This window comes from Vicugna pacos, chromosome 19 (assembly GCF_048564905.1).
Source record: "Vicugna pacos chromosome 19, VicPac4, whole genome shotgun sequence".
NCBI lineage: Eukaryota > Metazoa > Chordata > Mammalia > Artiodactyla > Camelidae > Vicugna > Vicugna pacos.
In genome coordinates, this window is record NC_133005.1 from 25110460 (window position 1) to 25127917 (window position 17458).

The following is a 17458-nucleotide window of genomic DNA, read 5'->3' on the forward strand; positions in this document are numbered from 1 at the left end:
CTCTGAGGTTTCTTAGGGCACTCAGTCTGTCTGACTCAGGTAGTATCTTTTAGTATCTTTATTTATGCATATTATACATATTTAGTATTTTTATGTCACTGTTTCTTTTATAATATGTTTGTTACATGCAGTGTAGAAGGAAATCATAATTAATATCCTGAACAAGCGTGCTACTCAAAACTGTGGACCAAAACCACTCCAAAAACTACTTGTTACTGGTCTGTGATGATATGAGGAACTTGCACCAGGATGAATTGGGCACCATTTGCATTGCTGTGGGAAGAATCTGCTACACTAAGCAGTGTATTTAGAGACATAATTGTTTTGCATGCATTCTACATAAGCTCCTTATCGCTTCATGGGCTAGTAAGAGTTTGCAGACCAGCGCTTTGAGTAGTGCTGTCCTATACTGGGCAGTGTTTTGGGGCATAGCACACAAACATACTCACCAGTGACTTTTAAATAGATAATTAGTGTTTTAAATGTTTGAGATTATGTAGAAACCCCTGGTGGATTGTTATTTAAATATTTAGTATTTATGTATTTTGGTGATTTGGCAAGAAATTGAATAGACTTTGGATGACATTATTACTTTTCCCATTTAAAATAATGGGATATAGATTCCCTCTATCTGAAAATGTGTGATTCACAATATTTTCAGGAACCAATTTTGTTCAGGGATGCCTAAGAGGGATGTATTTTGGTATTTTAAATGAGGATGCATAAATAAGTGTGACAATCATAAGGAAAAACAAGAAGATGATTATCATTAGAATCCAGGGGAATGGTTTCTCTGGAGGTGTGGCATGGAGGATGTAGATGAAGTAGAGTGCAGACTGAGCTCTAATCTTCTTTATCGGCTCTTAGGACAGTCTGGCTGGCATCATGTAAACATTACTGTGGCTTACTACTACTTACCTCTTGGGCATTTCAGCTTGCTAAAAGTGTTCTCTTTCTTTTTTTTTTTTTAACATTTTTTATTGATTTATAATCATTTTACAATGTTGTGTCAAATTCCAGTGTTCAGCACAATTTTTCAGTCATACATGGACATATACACACTCATTGTCACATTTTTTTCTCTGTGATTTATCATAACATTTTATGTATATTTCCCTGTGCTATACAGTGTAATCTTGTTTATCTGTTCTACAATTTTGAAATCCCAGTCTATCCCTTCCCACCCTGTACCCCACCCCCACCCCGGTAACCACAAGTCTGTATTCTCTGTCCATGAGTCTATTTCTGTCCTGTATTTATGCTTTGTTTTTGTTTGTTTGTTTGTTTTTGTTTTTTAGATTCCACATATGAGCGATCTCATATGGTATTTTTCTTTCTCTTTCTGGCTTACTTCACTTAGAATGACATTCTCTAGGATCATCCATGTTGCTGCAAATGGCATTATGTTGTCGGTTTTTATGGCTGAGTAGTATTCCATTGTTTAAATATACCACATCTTCTTTATCCAGTCACCTGTTGATGGACATTTAGGTTGTTTCCATGTTTTGGCTATTGTAAATAGTGCTGCTATGAACATTGGGGTGCAGGTGTCATCCTGAAGTAGATTTCCTTCTGGGTACAAGCCCAGGAGTGGGATTAATTTCAGCTTTGATTTCCTCATTGATCCATTGTTTTTTCAATAACATATTGTTTAATCTCCATGCTTTTCTTTTTTTCTCCTTTGTTTCTCTGTTGTTGATTTCCAGTTTCATGGCATTGTGATCAGTAAAGATGCTTGAGATAATTTCTATCTTCTTAAATTTGTTGAGGTTTCTTTTGTGTCCAAGTACATGATCAATCCTGGAAAATGTTCCATGTGCACTTGAAAAGAATGTATATTCTATTTTTTGGGGGTGTAAAGCTCTGAAAATATCCACCAAATCTAGTTTTTCTATTGTAGTATTTAATTTCTCTGTTGCCTTGTTTATTTTCTGTCTGGAAGATCTGTCTAGTGATGTTAATGCAGTGTTAAAATCTCCAACTATGATTGTATTCCCATCAATATCCCCCTTTATCTCTGTTAGTAATTCTTGTATGTACTTAGGTGCTCCTATATTGGGTGCTTATATATTAACGAGTGTAATATCTTCATCTTGTATCACTCCTTTAATCATTATAAAATGTCCTTCTTTATCTTTCTTTATGGCCTTTGTTTTAAAGTCTATTTTGTCTGAAATCAGTACTGCAACACCTGCTTTTTTGGCTTTTCCATTTGCATGGAATATCCTTTTCCATCCTTTCACTCTCAATCTATATGTGTCCTTCTCCCTAAAGTGGGTCTCTTGTATGCAGCATATTGAAGGTTCTTGCTTTATTATCCACTCTGCCACTCTATGTCTTTTGACTGGAGCATTTAGTCCATTAACATTTACAGTAATTAATGATAGATGTGTGTTTATTGCCATTTTGAACTTATCTTTGCAGTTGAATTGGTATATCCTCTTTGTTCCTTTCTTCTTCCTTTTGTGGTTTGGTAATTTTCCTTTGTATTATCATGGATTTTATTTAATTTTTGTGACTCCCTTGTAAATTTTTGACTTGTGGTTACCCTTTTTTGTAAATCTATTAACCTATACCCGTTTTTAATAAACTGATAATAACATGATCTCAAACCCATCCTACTGTTAAAAAAAATTTAAAAAGAAAGAAAAAAAAAATTCTGTATTTCCCTGCCTCCCTCTCCCACTCTCAGTGATTTGTATGTCTTCTTTTATAATTTCGTGTTTTCTTTATTTGTAATTCATGAGTTATCACCTTTCCAGTTGTACGTTTCTCATTTCTGTAGCATCCTGCTGCTTTTCTATTTAGAATAGCCCTTTCAATATTTCTTTTAGCATGGGTTTAGTGTTGCTAAACTCCTGCAGCTTTTTTTTGTCTGTGAAACTCTTTATTTCTCCTTCTATCCTAAAGGATAGCCTTGCTGGATAAAGTATCCTAGGCTGCATCTTTTTTTCATTCAGGGCTTTGAATATATCTTGCCACTCCCTTCTGGCCTGTAGTGTTTGTGTAGAGAAATCAGCTGAGAGCCTTATGGGGGTTCCCTTGTAGTTCACTCTTTGCTTTTCTCTTGCTGCCTTTAGAATCATTTCTTTATCCTTGACTCTGGCCATCTTGATTATGATATGTCTTGGTGTGGGTCTATTTGGGTTCTTCCTGTTTGGGACCCTCTGAGCTTCCTGTACTTGGATATCTGATTCCTTCTTTAAGTTTGGGAAGTTTTCAGTCATGATTTCTTCAAAAACCTTTTCAATTCCCTTTGATCCTTCTTCCCCTTCTGGGACCCCTATTATGCGAAGATTGGGACGCTTTATATTATCCCATAGGTCCCTTATGCTATTATCATTATTTTTTATTTGCTTATCTTGTAGTTCTTCTGAATGGGTGCTTTCTGTTGCCCTGTCTTCTAGATCACTAATTCGTTCCTCTGCATTAACTAGTCGGCTTTGCACAGCTGTTAGATCATTCCTCATCTCTGTCATTGAGTTTTCCCATTTTGCTTGGCTCTTCTTTATAGCTTCAATTTCATTTTTGACATATTTTATTTCTCTAAGCATTATCTCTTTTAATTCCTTCAGCAATTTGATCACTCCTTTTTTGAAATCTTGATCTAGTAGGCTATCGATGTCTATTTCATTGAGCTTTCTTTCAGGGGATTCCTCTTGTTCTTTTAATTGGGAAAGGTTTCTCTGCTTCTTCATCTTGCTCATACCTCTCTGGCACTGTGGTTTATAGAGTATCACTTGTCTATTTTGGATCTTAAGGATTTTATCTATCTAATGCCTATTTAGGAATAGAACTTAGGGAAAAAAAAGAAAAAAGAAAAAAAAGAAAAGAATAAGAGAGAGAGAGAAAGATTTTTAAAAGAAGGGAGAAAGAGGGTTTGAAAACAATGTATAATGAATAATAGAAGAGCGGGTTGAAGCAGAGTATTAATCGGGTGGAGACGTCCTTTTAAAACCCTTAAAAAAAAAGGGGGGGGGGTGGGGAGATGAATATATCTGTTTGAAGCCTGTGTCTAATCAATAACAGGACATCAAAACCCAAGAGAAATAGAAATGAATTAAGAAGTAAAAATTAAAAGAGTAATTGAAAATAGAACAGGTAAAAACAGATTAAAACAAAACAAAAACAAAAACAGAAAACAAAAAAACAAAACAAAGCAAAACAAAAACCAAAAAAAAAAAAAAGGGGGTTGTCGGTGTCCTCCTGGAGTCTGTGTGCTTTTAATGTGATGTCCTTCTGTCTTCGTCCTGTTTTGGAAGCTCAGCTTGTTTTCATAGGCCCTCCTTTGGCGCCCTCTTCTGTGCTGCTCCCAGCACCTGTCGGCAAGCAGATCGCGCCTCCTCCTAACACGGGGTCAGATGCAGCTCTCCTCTGCTGCGGGCGGGCGGGTCACTGCCCCTCCGGATGCCGCAGTCGGATGTTGCAGACTGGCCAGGCAGGAGGGCGGGTCGTGCCCCTTCCCAGCACCTCGGTCAGGGGTTGTGTTCCTGCCCGACAGGTGGGGGGCCGCTCTCCCCCTGCCTGCGCCGCCAGTAGCTCCGCTGCTCTGTGCGGCTGCACGCTCTGTGCCGGCGCTCCGCCCCGGTAGGCGCTCCGCCCTGGTCGCGCTCCGCCCCGGTAGGCGCTCCGCCCTGGTCGCGCTCCGCCCTGGTCGCGCTCCGCGGGTGGGCTCGGGGAAGACCGAGGGGCAGCCTCGTCCCTGCTCCGAGCCAAGACCCAGCTGCTTGTTTGTCTCCGTGGAGCAAGTTCTCAGATTTTTGGCGTCTTTATCTTTTGAAGAGGGCGATGATCTGTTGGAGTTACGCAGGTGCTCTGGTTGACTGAGTGGGTCTGTAGATGTGGGCCTTGGTGTATTTGTGGGAGAGGGTGACTTACAAGCGTCCTTCTACTCCGCCATCTTGCCCGGAAGTCAAAAGTTCATTCTTTATGGCTGAGTAATACCCGTGTGTGTGCGCGTGCGCACCACATCTTTATCCATTCATCTATTAACAGACATTTAGGTTGCTTCCCTATCTTGGCAACTGTGTTGTAATGAGGATTGTATTATAATAATGCTGCTGTTAACAATGGAGTACAAAAAAAACAATGGAGTACGTGTATCTTTTTGAATTAATGTATTCATTTTCTTTGGATATTATACCCAGATGTGGAACTTCTGGATCATGGTAGTTCAAGTTTTAGTCTTTTGAGGAGCCTCCATACTGTTTTCCACAGTGGCTGCACCAATTTACATTCCCACCAAGGGAATGTACAAGGGTTCCCTTTTCTCTAATCCTCGCTGACCTTTGTTATTTGTGGTCTTTTTGATGAGAAATATTCTCACAGGTGTGAAGTGATATCTCATTGTGGTTTTGATTCACATTTCTCTGATGATTAGCAATGCTGAGCATCTAAAAATTAAGTATACTATTTTATAATCTGATTTTATCCCTTGTCAGAATTTTTTTTTGCACTTAATGAATGTATATGGTTGAATCTTTCTAAATGGTGAATTAAATATGTGATAAATTTTTCTTAAAAATAAAACATGCTAATTATAGACAGCTTCTGACCCTATGCTATTTCTCTCTCTTCTGTAGATTCTCAGCGAGAATTCAACAGTCGGCCAGGAACGGGATATGTACCTGTGGAGTTTTGGAAAAAAACTGGTATGTGTCTGTCTGCTTATAGGTCACATGTGCTCACTGATTTATGTGAGCATAGAGCACATATTTGGGGGAGAGGTGGTTTTTTCTTAATTTCCTCCTTAGAGAGCTCTAGCTCCTGCCTCTCCCCCTCCAGCTTGTCCCAACTTCTGGCCTGCCAGTCATGTTACTTTGCAGATCAAGAATTTGGAATGACTCCCTATAATCTAGTCCTTTTCATCCCCTTCCTAATGGGAGGCATTAAGTAACTGGCTCTTCCTTCCTTGTTTATATACCCTGTTTCTGGGCATATAGCTTAATTCATTTCTGCCTTCTTCTGTGTGTTCTCACACTACCACATGTGGTTCATTCTGCTCTTGGGTCCCTCTGCTCTTCCCTTCACCTTCGCTGTCTCTGCCTTCATCAGGACTCTGCTTAGTAGGTCTCATCTTCTACAAGAATAAGGGAGGGTAGGAACTGCCTGTCATGGTAAGATAAGGGATTAAACTAACCTCATATCCCCAACATTACCCTTATCCAAATACTAACCTTCTTTTCCTTCTTGCCTCCCTTTCTCAGTGAAATTTTTGTAGTCCAATACAGTTTTTGGTTTTCTTATTCCTAAGATAAAATTTTCTTCTACAAAAAAGTTAAGACCTGTCATTCATAAAGAGTCTTTCAAGAGCATCAAGACCATAATATAAACAAATGGACAAAAGATATGAACAAATTATGAGAAATACAAATAACCATACTGCAGAATGTTTATTCTCACTGAGTCAATGAAATCCTGACCAATTAGCCCCCAGAGTCTTTAACACATAATTATTGACACAATTTTACAGCACTCTGTTAATGACACTAATTCATCAGATTTATATTAAATGTTACCAACAGTGAATGCGTGGAAATTCTTGAAATCATTTCTCACTTGCATGCTTTTGAATTTTTCCTTTTAAAAGAAAATGATCCAGATTTAGGAACACAAATTATAAAGAAGCAACAATATGTAAAAAGACACTGTTTTAGTGTCTTCTTGGGGCAAGGGAGAGGCAACCTGGGAAGTGCTCAGATATCCATGAATGGTGGTGATATGAATTTAGCGTGACACCACAGCAGAATATTATCTTACCATTAAAAATAATTTGGAAAACTACATAGAGCTTGGAAAAATCTTTACAATTGGAAATGGGGTAATATATATTATATTACCAAGAAGTAGAGTAGAACTGTGAGAAATATAGTAATTGTAAAAGTGGAGTGAAAAATTACCATGCGCAAGGTCTCTTTGATAACTACTGATTTTCTGCTTGAGAGGTAGCCTTTGGTTGACTATGATTAAGAGCCAGATTTCGGTGTGGGCCAGCTAAATTTGAGTCCTTGCTCTGCTGCATTGCCGTCTGTGACCTTAGATGACATTCAGCAACGTAGTTTTCCAAATTGTGATTTTTATTGATTCATCCTTAACCTGAAAGGATAAAATGTACTTTGGAGCATTTTTACGTTGGCTCAATTAGAGACACTCAACACCTGCTTGGTGACTAAAAAGAAGTCTATGAAGGGTAGCGGTGGTGGGCCACAGTAGACCTGTGTGGACACCAAGAGTAAGGGAAGCCTGGAGTTCAGTGTCCAGTCAGCTTGGCATCATCTTTGGCCTTTGGGGTGAGGCTGGAATGATAGAATGGAAAGTTCTAGGTTTGCAGCCTAGAACACTGTATTTAGACCTCCTTTGAGCCTAGGCTGTGTGCAAGAGCCAAGCAATAAGGGAGTTTCTTTGAGCTTCTGGGTTGTCCTGTCTTGTGGACTCAGGAGGGGAGGTCATTCACACTGGGACTTAGGACTGAGGCTCAAATGCATAGCATGTGTCATTAGGAGTGTATATCCTGTGGACACCAAGCAGGATGGTGGTGATGGGAGGAACTGATCAGGAACTAAGTGGGGTAATGATGACTGGACAGGGCACTGGAATCCTAGGGCTCCTATCAGCCTGCCCACATTTGTATCTTCAGCCCATGTTTTTCTACTGAGTTCGGTCCTACCTACCTAACTGCCTCCTGGTCATTTGTATCATGTCTCATGGCACCTAAGCAACCTTTGTATTTGATCACAGTTATGGACTACATCTTAGTCACCAAGGCCTCCTCAGCCCCTAGCACAGTGCCTACCTCCATCTACATACCCAGCAGGTGGCTGCATGAATGAAAAGTGAGGATAAGAATGAAAGTGAATGCTTATATCAGAAGTTCATCCCTGTGTATTTTTAGAAAAGTCATCTTGTTTCACCTCTGTCCCTTTGAAATGATGTGGAGTGGGAGGGAAAAAATTTCTCGGCCAGTTGATTTTACTGTCACTTTCTTCTAGAAGAAGCTGTGAATAAGGTGAAAATTCAGGCCATGTCAGAAGTACAGAAAGCTGTTGCTGAGGCAGAGCAAAAAGCCTTTGAAGTGATTGCAACAGAGAGAGCTCGGATGGAGCAGACCATAGCGGACGTTAAACGGCAGGCCGCAGAGGATGCCTTCCTCGTCATAAATGAGCAGGAAGAGTCGACAGAGGTCAGAGCACTGTTAGCCTGGGGGCTGGGGCTGGGGCTGGGGCAGCTGGAGTGACCAAGCCCAGTGCTTTCTTAAGTGCTAGGCAAGAAGACCCAACAGTCTGCTCTCGAACTAGATGATTGTAATTTTTTTTCAGTACCATAGAGGTTTGTTTCTCAATTATTATGTTATATTCTTATGTATATATTAACTCATTATATTGGTTTAAGTTTTGAAAACTCACCCTAAAGACAGTTTGTGGATTGGCAGGATAATGATGACCATTGCCTGAGTGGGCTTACTGTATGCCAGATACAGAGCTAGGTGTGTGTATTGTCTTCGTGATCCTCACAGTGACCCTATGAGGTAGGTATTATTGGATTCCAGCGTTACAAATGAGGAAACTGTGGCTCAGGGAATTTTAACTGACACAATCCCACATCACTGAAGCCAGAGTGCAGGAAAAAAGAGATGCAGGGTCCTCCAGCATCTGATCTGTTTATAAACAGGATAGTTCTTTTAGGGGCTGAAGTGACTGCCTGGGCAGTCCTGCCAGACTGACTAGGGCCCTGGACTTGGTGATGCTTCTGTACAGGACACTCTTATACCATGATAAGGACAAAAATGAATGAACTGAAAAGAAAAGGCCATGACAAAAACATTACAGTCCTTTTGAATGTAATGAAATTTTTCCTTTAACTTTCATTTTGGTTATTTTTCAGCTTTAAGACAAACTTTAAGCCTGGAAACAAGCCTGTTTCTATAAGTAGGTAGATCCCATCTACTGTTTGGGATATTCTTTTGAAGTTATAAAGAACTAAGGGTTTTTTGTTGTTATTGGTTTTTTAAATGACAGAAATTTTGTTTTCTCATCCTCTTTAAATGATGTCTTTCAATACAGTAGTGTTAAGCATAGTAATGTGAAGATGAAAATGCATAAATATCATATAATTTTTCCACATCACAGAGGATGTAGAAAAATTCCTTACTGTAGCACTCCCACACTGAATTGTGAGAAAATAGTTCCTTTAACTCTCCCCTTTCCTTCTCTCCTCCTATTTTTTGTGTTATGTGTATTTATTTATCTGTAGCCATCCTTATCAATATCTACATTTGTCCATATTCACCTACCTTTTGTCTATGTTTATCTTTATGCCTTTCTCCAAAGAAAGAATGTAACATTTTGACTAAGAGCATGAGTTCTGGATCTGGACTGGTTTAAATCCCAGCTCTCCATTTATTGCACTGTGCTTGAAAGGAGCTGGAATTTTAAACAGTGCACAATGTGGCCTGCAAGTGAGGCACACACCAGCATCCATTCCGGCAAACTTTCCTTCCACAACAGGGGAGGGATAGCAGGGCCTAAGCTCTGGGTAAGTTTGTTTTGAACCAAGAGGGCTAGTTTCCCTCCATTTCATCCAGAAAGTTCTGTTTGACATCTAGAGGTATCCCTAGAGTTTTTCATTCATCCTGTGAGAGGTGGTTTGTATAGCAGAAGGAGCCCAGGAGTGGAGGTTGGAGATCCTGAGTGCTAGTGCCAGCTGCCCCTCATGCTGGCACCCTTCGTGAGTCAGTCTCCTGTCTCTGTACAGTGGGTGTGTAGCAGCCTCTGTCCTGCTGGCATCTCACTTTTTAGGACCATGTGGTTAGATAACAGTTGTAGAAGCTCAGTGTGCTGTGAAGACAGAAAAGATATTGTTACATTAACAACATACCTCTGTAAGCTGTGGCAGCTCCTGCTCTTGCAGAACAGCCATCTCCTCTGAGGCCAGACCAGAGCGTCTCTCCTGGAATGCCTCAGGCGGAGAGATGAAGTGAGAGGTCTCAGCTCTGCCACAGGGCACCTTCTCTCCCCAGCCTGGACTTCTTGGCAAATGTAATGGGCTCACAGTTGATTATAAGATGGTAATCAATTCTCCTTAGGGCCAGGTTTACAGTAAGGTCAGGGGGGTCTGCGATAGTTCCCAGGGAATGTAAAGTGTCCTTGTCATCCTGGTTTCTCTGACCCTAACCACATCGTTCCTGCATTTCTATGATCTTGCCTCTGTGGGAGGCTGTTTATCTTGTTTTATTGTATCTCATTAATCATGAAATAAGTATTTTAAATGTAACCGTAGCCAGGGTGAAAATACCCGTGGTTTAATACTCTGCCTTGGTTTGAGATGTTCTTGCAGACTTAGAGGGAGGAGAGGTTCTCCCGTTCAGCTGCCTATGTTTCCACACCAGCCCCATGAAGGCAACTGAGTTCTTATCCACAAGCAATAATGTTCTGCCAAAGCATTGTTTGAAGTCAGCCTATCAGACTCCAGAGTATGAAATTCTCTGGAATGCAGTTTACTTGAGGATCTATAAAGATCCTAAGAATTACTTCAGCCTGCTATTTTGGTCCTCCAGAGTTGGCAGGGTTGGGGCAGTCCCTAGAGTGTATTTCCTGAGAAACCTGTTGTGTTAGAAGGGAATCTGCAGGCCTTTCTAATGCTCTTTGAAACTAACTTGTACACTGGGTATGGGAGAGGCAGGAGGTCCCAGTTCCGGACTTTGCATAGCCGCATGATCATTTTATAACCTCAGGCAAGCCCCTGCCTGCTGGTCCTCTGTCCCATCCATACAGTGCAAGAGTGGGTTAGGTGACCCCAGGGTCCTTTTCAGAGCTTGTTGTCTGTTGTTTTACACTTGAGCAGGTATCCTGATTTCACTGGGGAACGGGGTCTTTCTTCCCTGAGGGTCAGGCCAGACCTCGTGACTGGCTTCTGTCATTCTGCAGAACTTGTGGGGGAAGGGATGGCTGGCTGATTAGGTCCTTCCTGACACCTAAGAAGAAAGCCTTGTTTTCCTGATAGCTTCACCTCACCACTGCTGTAAGTGGGTCGTGGAGACCTCAGGCAGAACACTCAGGCATCACTAGTGAAGTCCTCGCAGGAGCCTACAGGGAGGAGAGTGCCACGAGTAGGAGCTGGCAGCTTTCCTCTGGGAGAGGCCCTGGGTTCTGAGGTGTTGCAGGGGGCTCCTGTTAGCAAGCCGGAAGTATTCTCATGGTCCCCAGCCCACCTCCAGGGAGACCCATCGCTGAAAGGAGAATGAGCATTGAGGAAGTAGCACAGCTTCCCACACTCCTGTTCACCCACCCCGGTTCCCTGGCAGGTAACTTTTTTAAAGATGAAGTGTTGTCAGTGAACACAATCAAGATAATTTCTCCACTGGGAAGGGCAAGAAAGACAACATCTGAACACCTGTGTGTCTTGGAATAGATAGCTATGATGAGGCAACTCTGGGACAGAATTTGGTTTGGTCACTGAGGATTAAAATAGGAGTCACAACATGAGTTTGGTTCCTTCTGCAGGAAGTGGGACTTACGCTTGCCCTGCAGTGATGCTGTGCCCACGTCTTCACAAACCCCTCATCTCGCCGTCCCGTCAGCCTGGGTAGTTTTCCTGTTGTACAGATGAGGGAAACTCAGAAAGTGGATAGCAGTAGAGGCAGGAAAAACATGGGTCTGTGTAGCTCCAAAGCCCACACTCTCCCCTCGCTGACAAGTGGTGACAGGCCTGCCCCTCAAGATCCAAGCACCTGACCATTGCTTGTGTCTTGCAGAATTGCTGGAACTGTGGCCGCAAAGCCAGCGAGACCTGCAGTGGCTGCAATATTGCACGATACTGCGGCTCCTTCTGCCAGCATAAAGACTGGGAGCGGCACCACCGACTCTGTGGCCAGAACCTGCATGGCCAGAGCCCCCACGGCCAGAGCCGGCCCCTGCTTCCAGGAGGGAGGGGCTCCTCAGCCCGGTCTGCCGACTGCAGCGTACCAAGCCCAGCCCTGGACAAGACCTCGGCAACCACCTCACGCTCCTCAACACCTGCCTCTGTGACAGCCATCGACACAAACGGACTCTGAGTCCCAGCCTCACTTCCCCTGATGACCTCACAGCACAACAGAACACTGCATGGAAGCTGGCTGTTTAAACCAGTGCAAGTAGCTGTTGGGTCATCACCAAGGAGTGAAGTAGAGGCAGGAAGACTTCAAGCCCAGCAAACACTGCTCCCCAGCCTCTCTGTGTGCTTGCCCCAGCTTCCCGTCTGTGTCCTCGGGGGAATTCATGTGCACACAGACAGCTGGCTGGAGCTGCCTCCTCCGTGGCTTTCTGGTTTGTTCCTCTCCCAACTGAAGCTGGCATGGCCAGCCACTTTTGAGTATAGACCACCAGCTCCCCTCCCTGCCTCATGAGGCAACAGACTGGAATGTGCCCAGCCAGGCTGGAGGCAGCTCGCCTCATGCACTGTCTCCTACTCCCCGTCCTCCGATGGTGGAGGCCTCCCTCTCACAGAGAGTGGCTCCTCTTGCCCCTGAACAGCTCCTTGAGTCCCATTTCCACCCTCAGCAGGTGCCACTGATTGGTCCCAAGGGGACTTGGGCAGGCGGAACGCAGCACTCAGGACTCCTTCCTCAACCCTGCTGTTCAGACTTAGGATTCTCAGAAACCACAGGAAAGAAGTCAACATTTCAGTAAAAGCACCCATAATAAAAAGTAAAACTTCTACCAAGCATCACAGATCATTTTGGATAAGATTTCCCAACCTGGCTGGCTATTTTAATTTGGGACCCATTTTTTTTCTCTCTTACTTTATTTTGCTTATGCAGAAAATAGTTTTCGGCGCATGGATTGGTCTGAGGGAGAATGCGACTCAGTTGTGGATAGTCTGTTCTCTCTGAGCATGTTGGCCAAACTAGTATCGTCAAATTATTGAATGGATCATCTTTTGGAAATGCAGAACCTTTTGTCACCGCTTGGCTCTTTGCACAGTCGTCTTTTTCTGTGTCCTTTATTTCAGACCACACATGTCCAGATCACTGTGTGGATCTTCTTCCCGTGGTCTCTGGCACCTCTGAAGCCACAGTTGACCATAGGGTGTGGTGCGGTGTGGCTGCGACTTGCCTCAACAGTCAATGCCTGGTCACTTCTGAACAGCCTTCCTGGACCTGAAAGAATTCTTCAGACTTGTCATTATATGTCCTCTGTCAGTTTATTATTGGGCATACAGTCTCAGTTTCCCTTCTCCTGTTTTATTGATACCTACCTTCTCTGAGCTAAGAAAAGTTCTGTGAAACGTGACAACCACTGGAGAGCCTGACCAAGTTTTCTTCCTGTCATCAGGGAGTTTCCAGCTGCTTACTTGGCTCTCCATGAAGATGGACATCACCTATACACCGTTCAAAATATGCAGTACATATTCTTCCCTGCTAGTCCGGTTTTGTTGGGAGCCCAGGGTCCCTGACTCTCCCCATCTCTATCTCCAAGCCTCCAACACCCTTTTGCTCCAAGGAATTGGTTGGTATAACTTGGTTGGCCCTGCTCCTTCAGGGCCTTGAGAGCTCAGCTTTAGATGGCCATTTAATATGCATTGACCAGAGTGAATTGAAAGTTGTCAGTAAGGTATCAGCTTAGGTAGCATTGTCCTTAAATATAGGTGTATCTTACTTTAAGAACTTTAAGTTCCTAATTTACCTTACCCAAGGATTTTCTCTCTTAAAAGAGACAAGACACTTTAAAATACCTGGATTTCCATTGCATAAAGTAAGGCATCCCCAAGAGAAAGGATAACAGAACAGTTAATTTATAGTGAAACTCCTTCAGCTGCAGCAGTTGGGGTGTCCTAACAGGAATGAAATCAGGACCCCAGGCAGGAGTTGCCTACATTTCCCCGACGTGTGGGATGTGCCGTGAGAGGTCACAGAGCCTATAAATCTGTTGCAGCAAGAGGGTGTCTCGTGGTGTCCACTGGGTCTGTCCTCAGCTCCCTTTTTCACTGGCAAGTTGGAGGAACACCTAGGCATGTTCTCTAGGTCTTCAGTGGCCACAGGACTAGCCAGAGTGGCTCAGGTTTTTTTCTGGTTGGAATAAAAAGCTAAAACCAACCAAATGCTATTCATCAAGGCTCAATATCAACTTCTGCCGTTAAGGTTTAGGTTTAGTGTGCAAGTCCTAGCTGGCTGTTGTGGGCTGTGGTTCCAGTAACAGCTTGATTTTTAGAATTTCTGTAATGCTATTCTAAACTGCTTTGCTCATCAGTTACCCAGAAGCCAAGCTGAAAATCTAGGCAGTGTTCCACACTGTAGTTCATTTCTCTAAACTTCTGCTGTATTAACTTGGTCAGTTTCACACATAGGTTGCCAGGGCATCTGTCCAAGACTTCCTGTTTAAATCTACAGAATCCCTTTCTCCAGCTCCCTCTTTTCTAAAATTCACCAGCTCTCTGATTGGGGGAAGGGACACTGTTGTGGGGTGGGGAGGCTGAAGGGGCAGGGGTGAGTCTAGGTTCTCCACTTGGTTTCCCGAGTCTGCTGATACTACTGCAGCTACCAGGTTGAGGGTGCAAATACAGGCTTCCCCCTCTCATCTGGTTAAATTTAGATAATATAATCAGACTGCTTAGAGGACCAACCTTTATAGTCTGAGGGGACAAAAAGGACCTAGTGCTGGTACTAAAGGTATTGTCAGGGCAGTTACAGGCTCTTTGGTGTTATCCTAGAAACCAAAAGCAAATGTGACCTGTGCCTGTCCACCTGTCAGAGCCCATCTGGAGGGTGAGGCCAGTGTTCAGCACCACCCGCTGAGGGACACAGACGAGTGATGGGCCATCATTGTCCTCTGCCCAGTGAGGAATGGTTGCAGGAATCAGAGAAGACCAGAAGTGGCCCACATGGGAGCTGTCTTTAAATGTTCTGAGGGAAGCTTGAGGGCTGGATCCTTGTGTCTTCAGTTGTCCTTTGGGGCCCCACTGCCTGCACCAAGCCTGACTCCACCCAACAGTGAAAATACTCAGGTTAATTCCACCTTCTCGGGAGTAGGCAGCCCTCCTCATGAGCTGTGAGCACTCCACTTGGGAGTGTCCTTGCAGCTCCCAGGATGGAACTCGAGCAGATCTGCTCAGACACAGTCATGTGACCCTGGGCTCACAGAGTGAGTGGATCTTCTCTTGAACAGTACTGAGTCGTGTATGCCTCTCAACGGATCTAAGTCTAACTTGGGGAGACAGGACACATCTCCCCAGGATGGGTCCATGCCTGGCATTGGCTGCAGTGTGGATGACCTTTGCACATCTGGGCCAGTTGGTCCACTAGGAGCTCCTTACTTCTTGGTGTCAGCGTGAGCATCTTCACCTTCTAGACAGAAAATCTACATTTTGCTTTGTACAGCCTTGTCCCAAAGTTGAATTGATCCCCAGTGCTGTCACCTACTTGCAAAGCATTGACCTTGTCCTGGGTAGTCCCAGACGATATCTCAGCAAGTGGGTTTGAAGGTTCAGCAGCACAGTTGGAATTGTATGATCATGAGTTCTTCAGGATGAAAGCATCAGTGATGACCAGGTAGCCATTTGTCCTGGAAACTGCAGATGGCATTATTGATTGAATAAATCATTTAAAATAGAACTCATCTTGGAGGCTTTCTCCAGGCTCCTGGGTCAGTAGACCAAGCCAACTTTCTTAGATTTTTCTTTTTTAATCTATTTACAGAGAACTGGGTCGTGGCATGTTTGAACCAAATGTAAGAAAAGCCAAGGGACCTGGACTGTTCCAGCATAGGCCAGGCTGCCAGCTGTTCGGGAGGAGTCCTGCCCGAGGTGGGGCGGGGTACCAGGTGAGCTACTGAATGAGGCCCTTCCAACTTTTGAGTGTCTGTAGTTCTTGTGAAACCAAAACGTTGACTACCTGCCTCTTTGCCCACGTGTATTGATGTGCTCAATTCCAAAGATGATGGTGCAGGCGACCTTTTCCATCATGAGCCAGGAGAAGGGTAGGAGGCCTGAGGGGGGACCTTGCATCCCCACTTGGCCCCCACAGCCCCAGAGATGGAGCTTCCCCTGCTACCCCATCTGGTCAGGCCCGCAACTGCCCAGTGTACACTCATTGATGCTTATACCAAATAGGGCATATGCAGCTGGTGGCCAGCAGGGACAGTTGGCAGAGAGAAGCGGCAGCGAGCATTAGGTGAATGGTTGAAAGTGCTGTTTGGCTGTGAGGCCTTCCGTCTACTTTCACAGCTTTCCAAGTTCCTGATGAGGCTACAAAAGCTCCGTCCGTTTAAAAAAAAAAAGTCAATAATGTAAATAAATCAAAACGAAGCCTCCAAGTGTGGTTTTTGGTTTTTGAAGGGGAATGATGAATGTGAAACCACCCACAGGATGCAGTAGAGTCAGTTTTTCTGTGCTTTGTCATTTTACTCTGATAGGAACTTTTGTTACTTAACTCTGCATAACTTATTTAATGTACTGTATAAAGGAACCAAAACTGTTAAATATGTATTTAGTTTGTTCTACTTAAAGTAGTCAATAAAAAGGCTATATTCCTTTTCTGACTCAAGCTGGAATGAGACTGGGAGGGAAGGTCGTACACAGGCTTGTGTAACACGTCCTGCCAACAGGCTTCTGCGTCCCCTTGCCTTGTTCCTCGATCTTCGGCGAGAGGGGGCTCCCGTGGTTCTTGCTATGATGTAAGAGCATCCAGGGGAGTGAAAGCAGGAGGTACTGCTAAGGAGGTGGTTTCCAGTTGCTGGACCTCTGGGAAGCCAGCCTCCAGGGAGGGGCCTGCGGTCAAGTGCCATCAACAGCTTAAGGACACTCCCAACTCCTTGTTAGCTCTTCACCATTAAGAGATCTTTCAATAAGGAAAATACAACTACAGAAACTTTGAAAAATAGGGTAGTGGATCTGTAGGTACTTTCTTCTAATAAGTATTTCCTTAAACATTTTTAACATACCTAGACTTGGGAATATTCACTCATGTCCTTTATATACTAAGGTTAAATCGTAAGTTCACTGTTGCCTTCACATTTATTTGCTTAGTGGTTGTGTGATTTAATTGAAGCCATAATTTTCTTAACTCTTCACCTCCTGTTGGGCCGTTTGGATTGCTTTCAAGTTTTCCCTAACATTCTGAAGGTGAGCATCTTCCTTAGCTGATTTATCTCTTTGTGATAATTTTCCAGAGTGGGATTTCGAGAACTGAACATTTTTTGGGTCCTTGAAGACTGTGTTCAGACTGATTTCCCTGAAAGCTCACCAGCGTGTGCCTCCAGCAGGACCCAAGTGATACTTTACATGGCTCTGAGGTGGTCTGACCACCTGTGACTCAACAGGTTGGTGCAGGCACACTTGGGTGCACCTGTATATGTGAAATCTTGGGATGCCAAGCCAGTTTCCTAACCAATGACCTGAGGCCTCACTTCCCAAGGCCCTGGCCCCAGCCTCACTCTTATTACCTGAATACCCATCTCTGGCCTTGGCTCTAGAACTGCTTCCAAGCAGC

General features: G+C 43.7%; 1 protein-coding gene and 1 long non-coding RNA gene across 2 annotated transcripts in view; one reads left to right on the plus strand and one right to left on the minus strand.

The window, feature by feature from the left end:
• Window positions 1–16502, plus strand: part of CBFA2T2 (CBFA2/RUNX1 partner transcriptional co-repressor 2) — a 127728-nt gene extending 111226 nt beyond the window's left edge. Inside the window, exons 9-11 of the mRNA XM_031687917.2 lie at window positions 5583–5651; window positions 7989–8179; window positions 11750–16502. Of these exons, the coding sequence (XP_031543777.1) occupies window positions 5583–5651; window positions 7989–8179; window positions 11750–12049 (560 nt within the window). The 3' untranslated portion in view covers window positions 12050–16502. The remainder of the gene's footprint in view (window positions 1–5582; window positions 5652–7988; window positions 8180–11749) is intronic.
• Window positions 9355–11720, minus strand: LOC140687417 (uncharacterized). The gene is made up of 2 exons (XR_012061698.1): window positions 11513–11720; window positions 9355–9833 (listed from the first exon to the last, which is right to left on the minus strand). It is a non-coding gene; the product is annotated as an uncharacterized lncRNA (long non-coding RNA).
• Window positions 16503–17458: the final 956 nt, after the last annotated feature.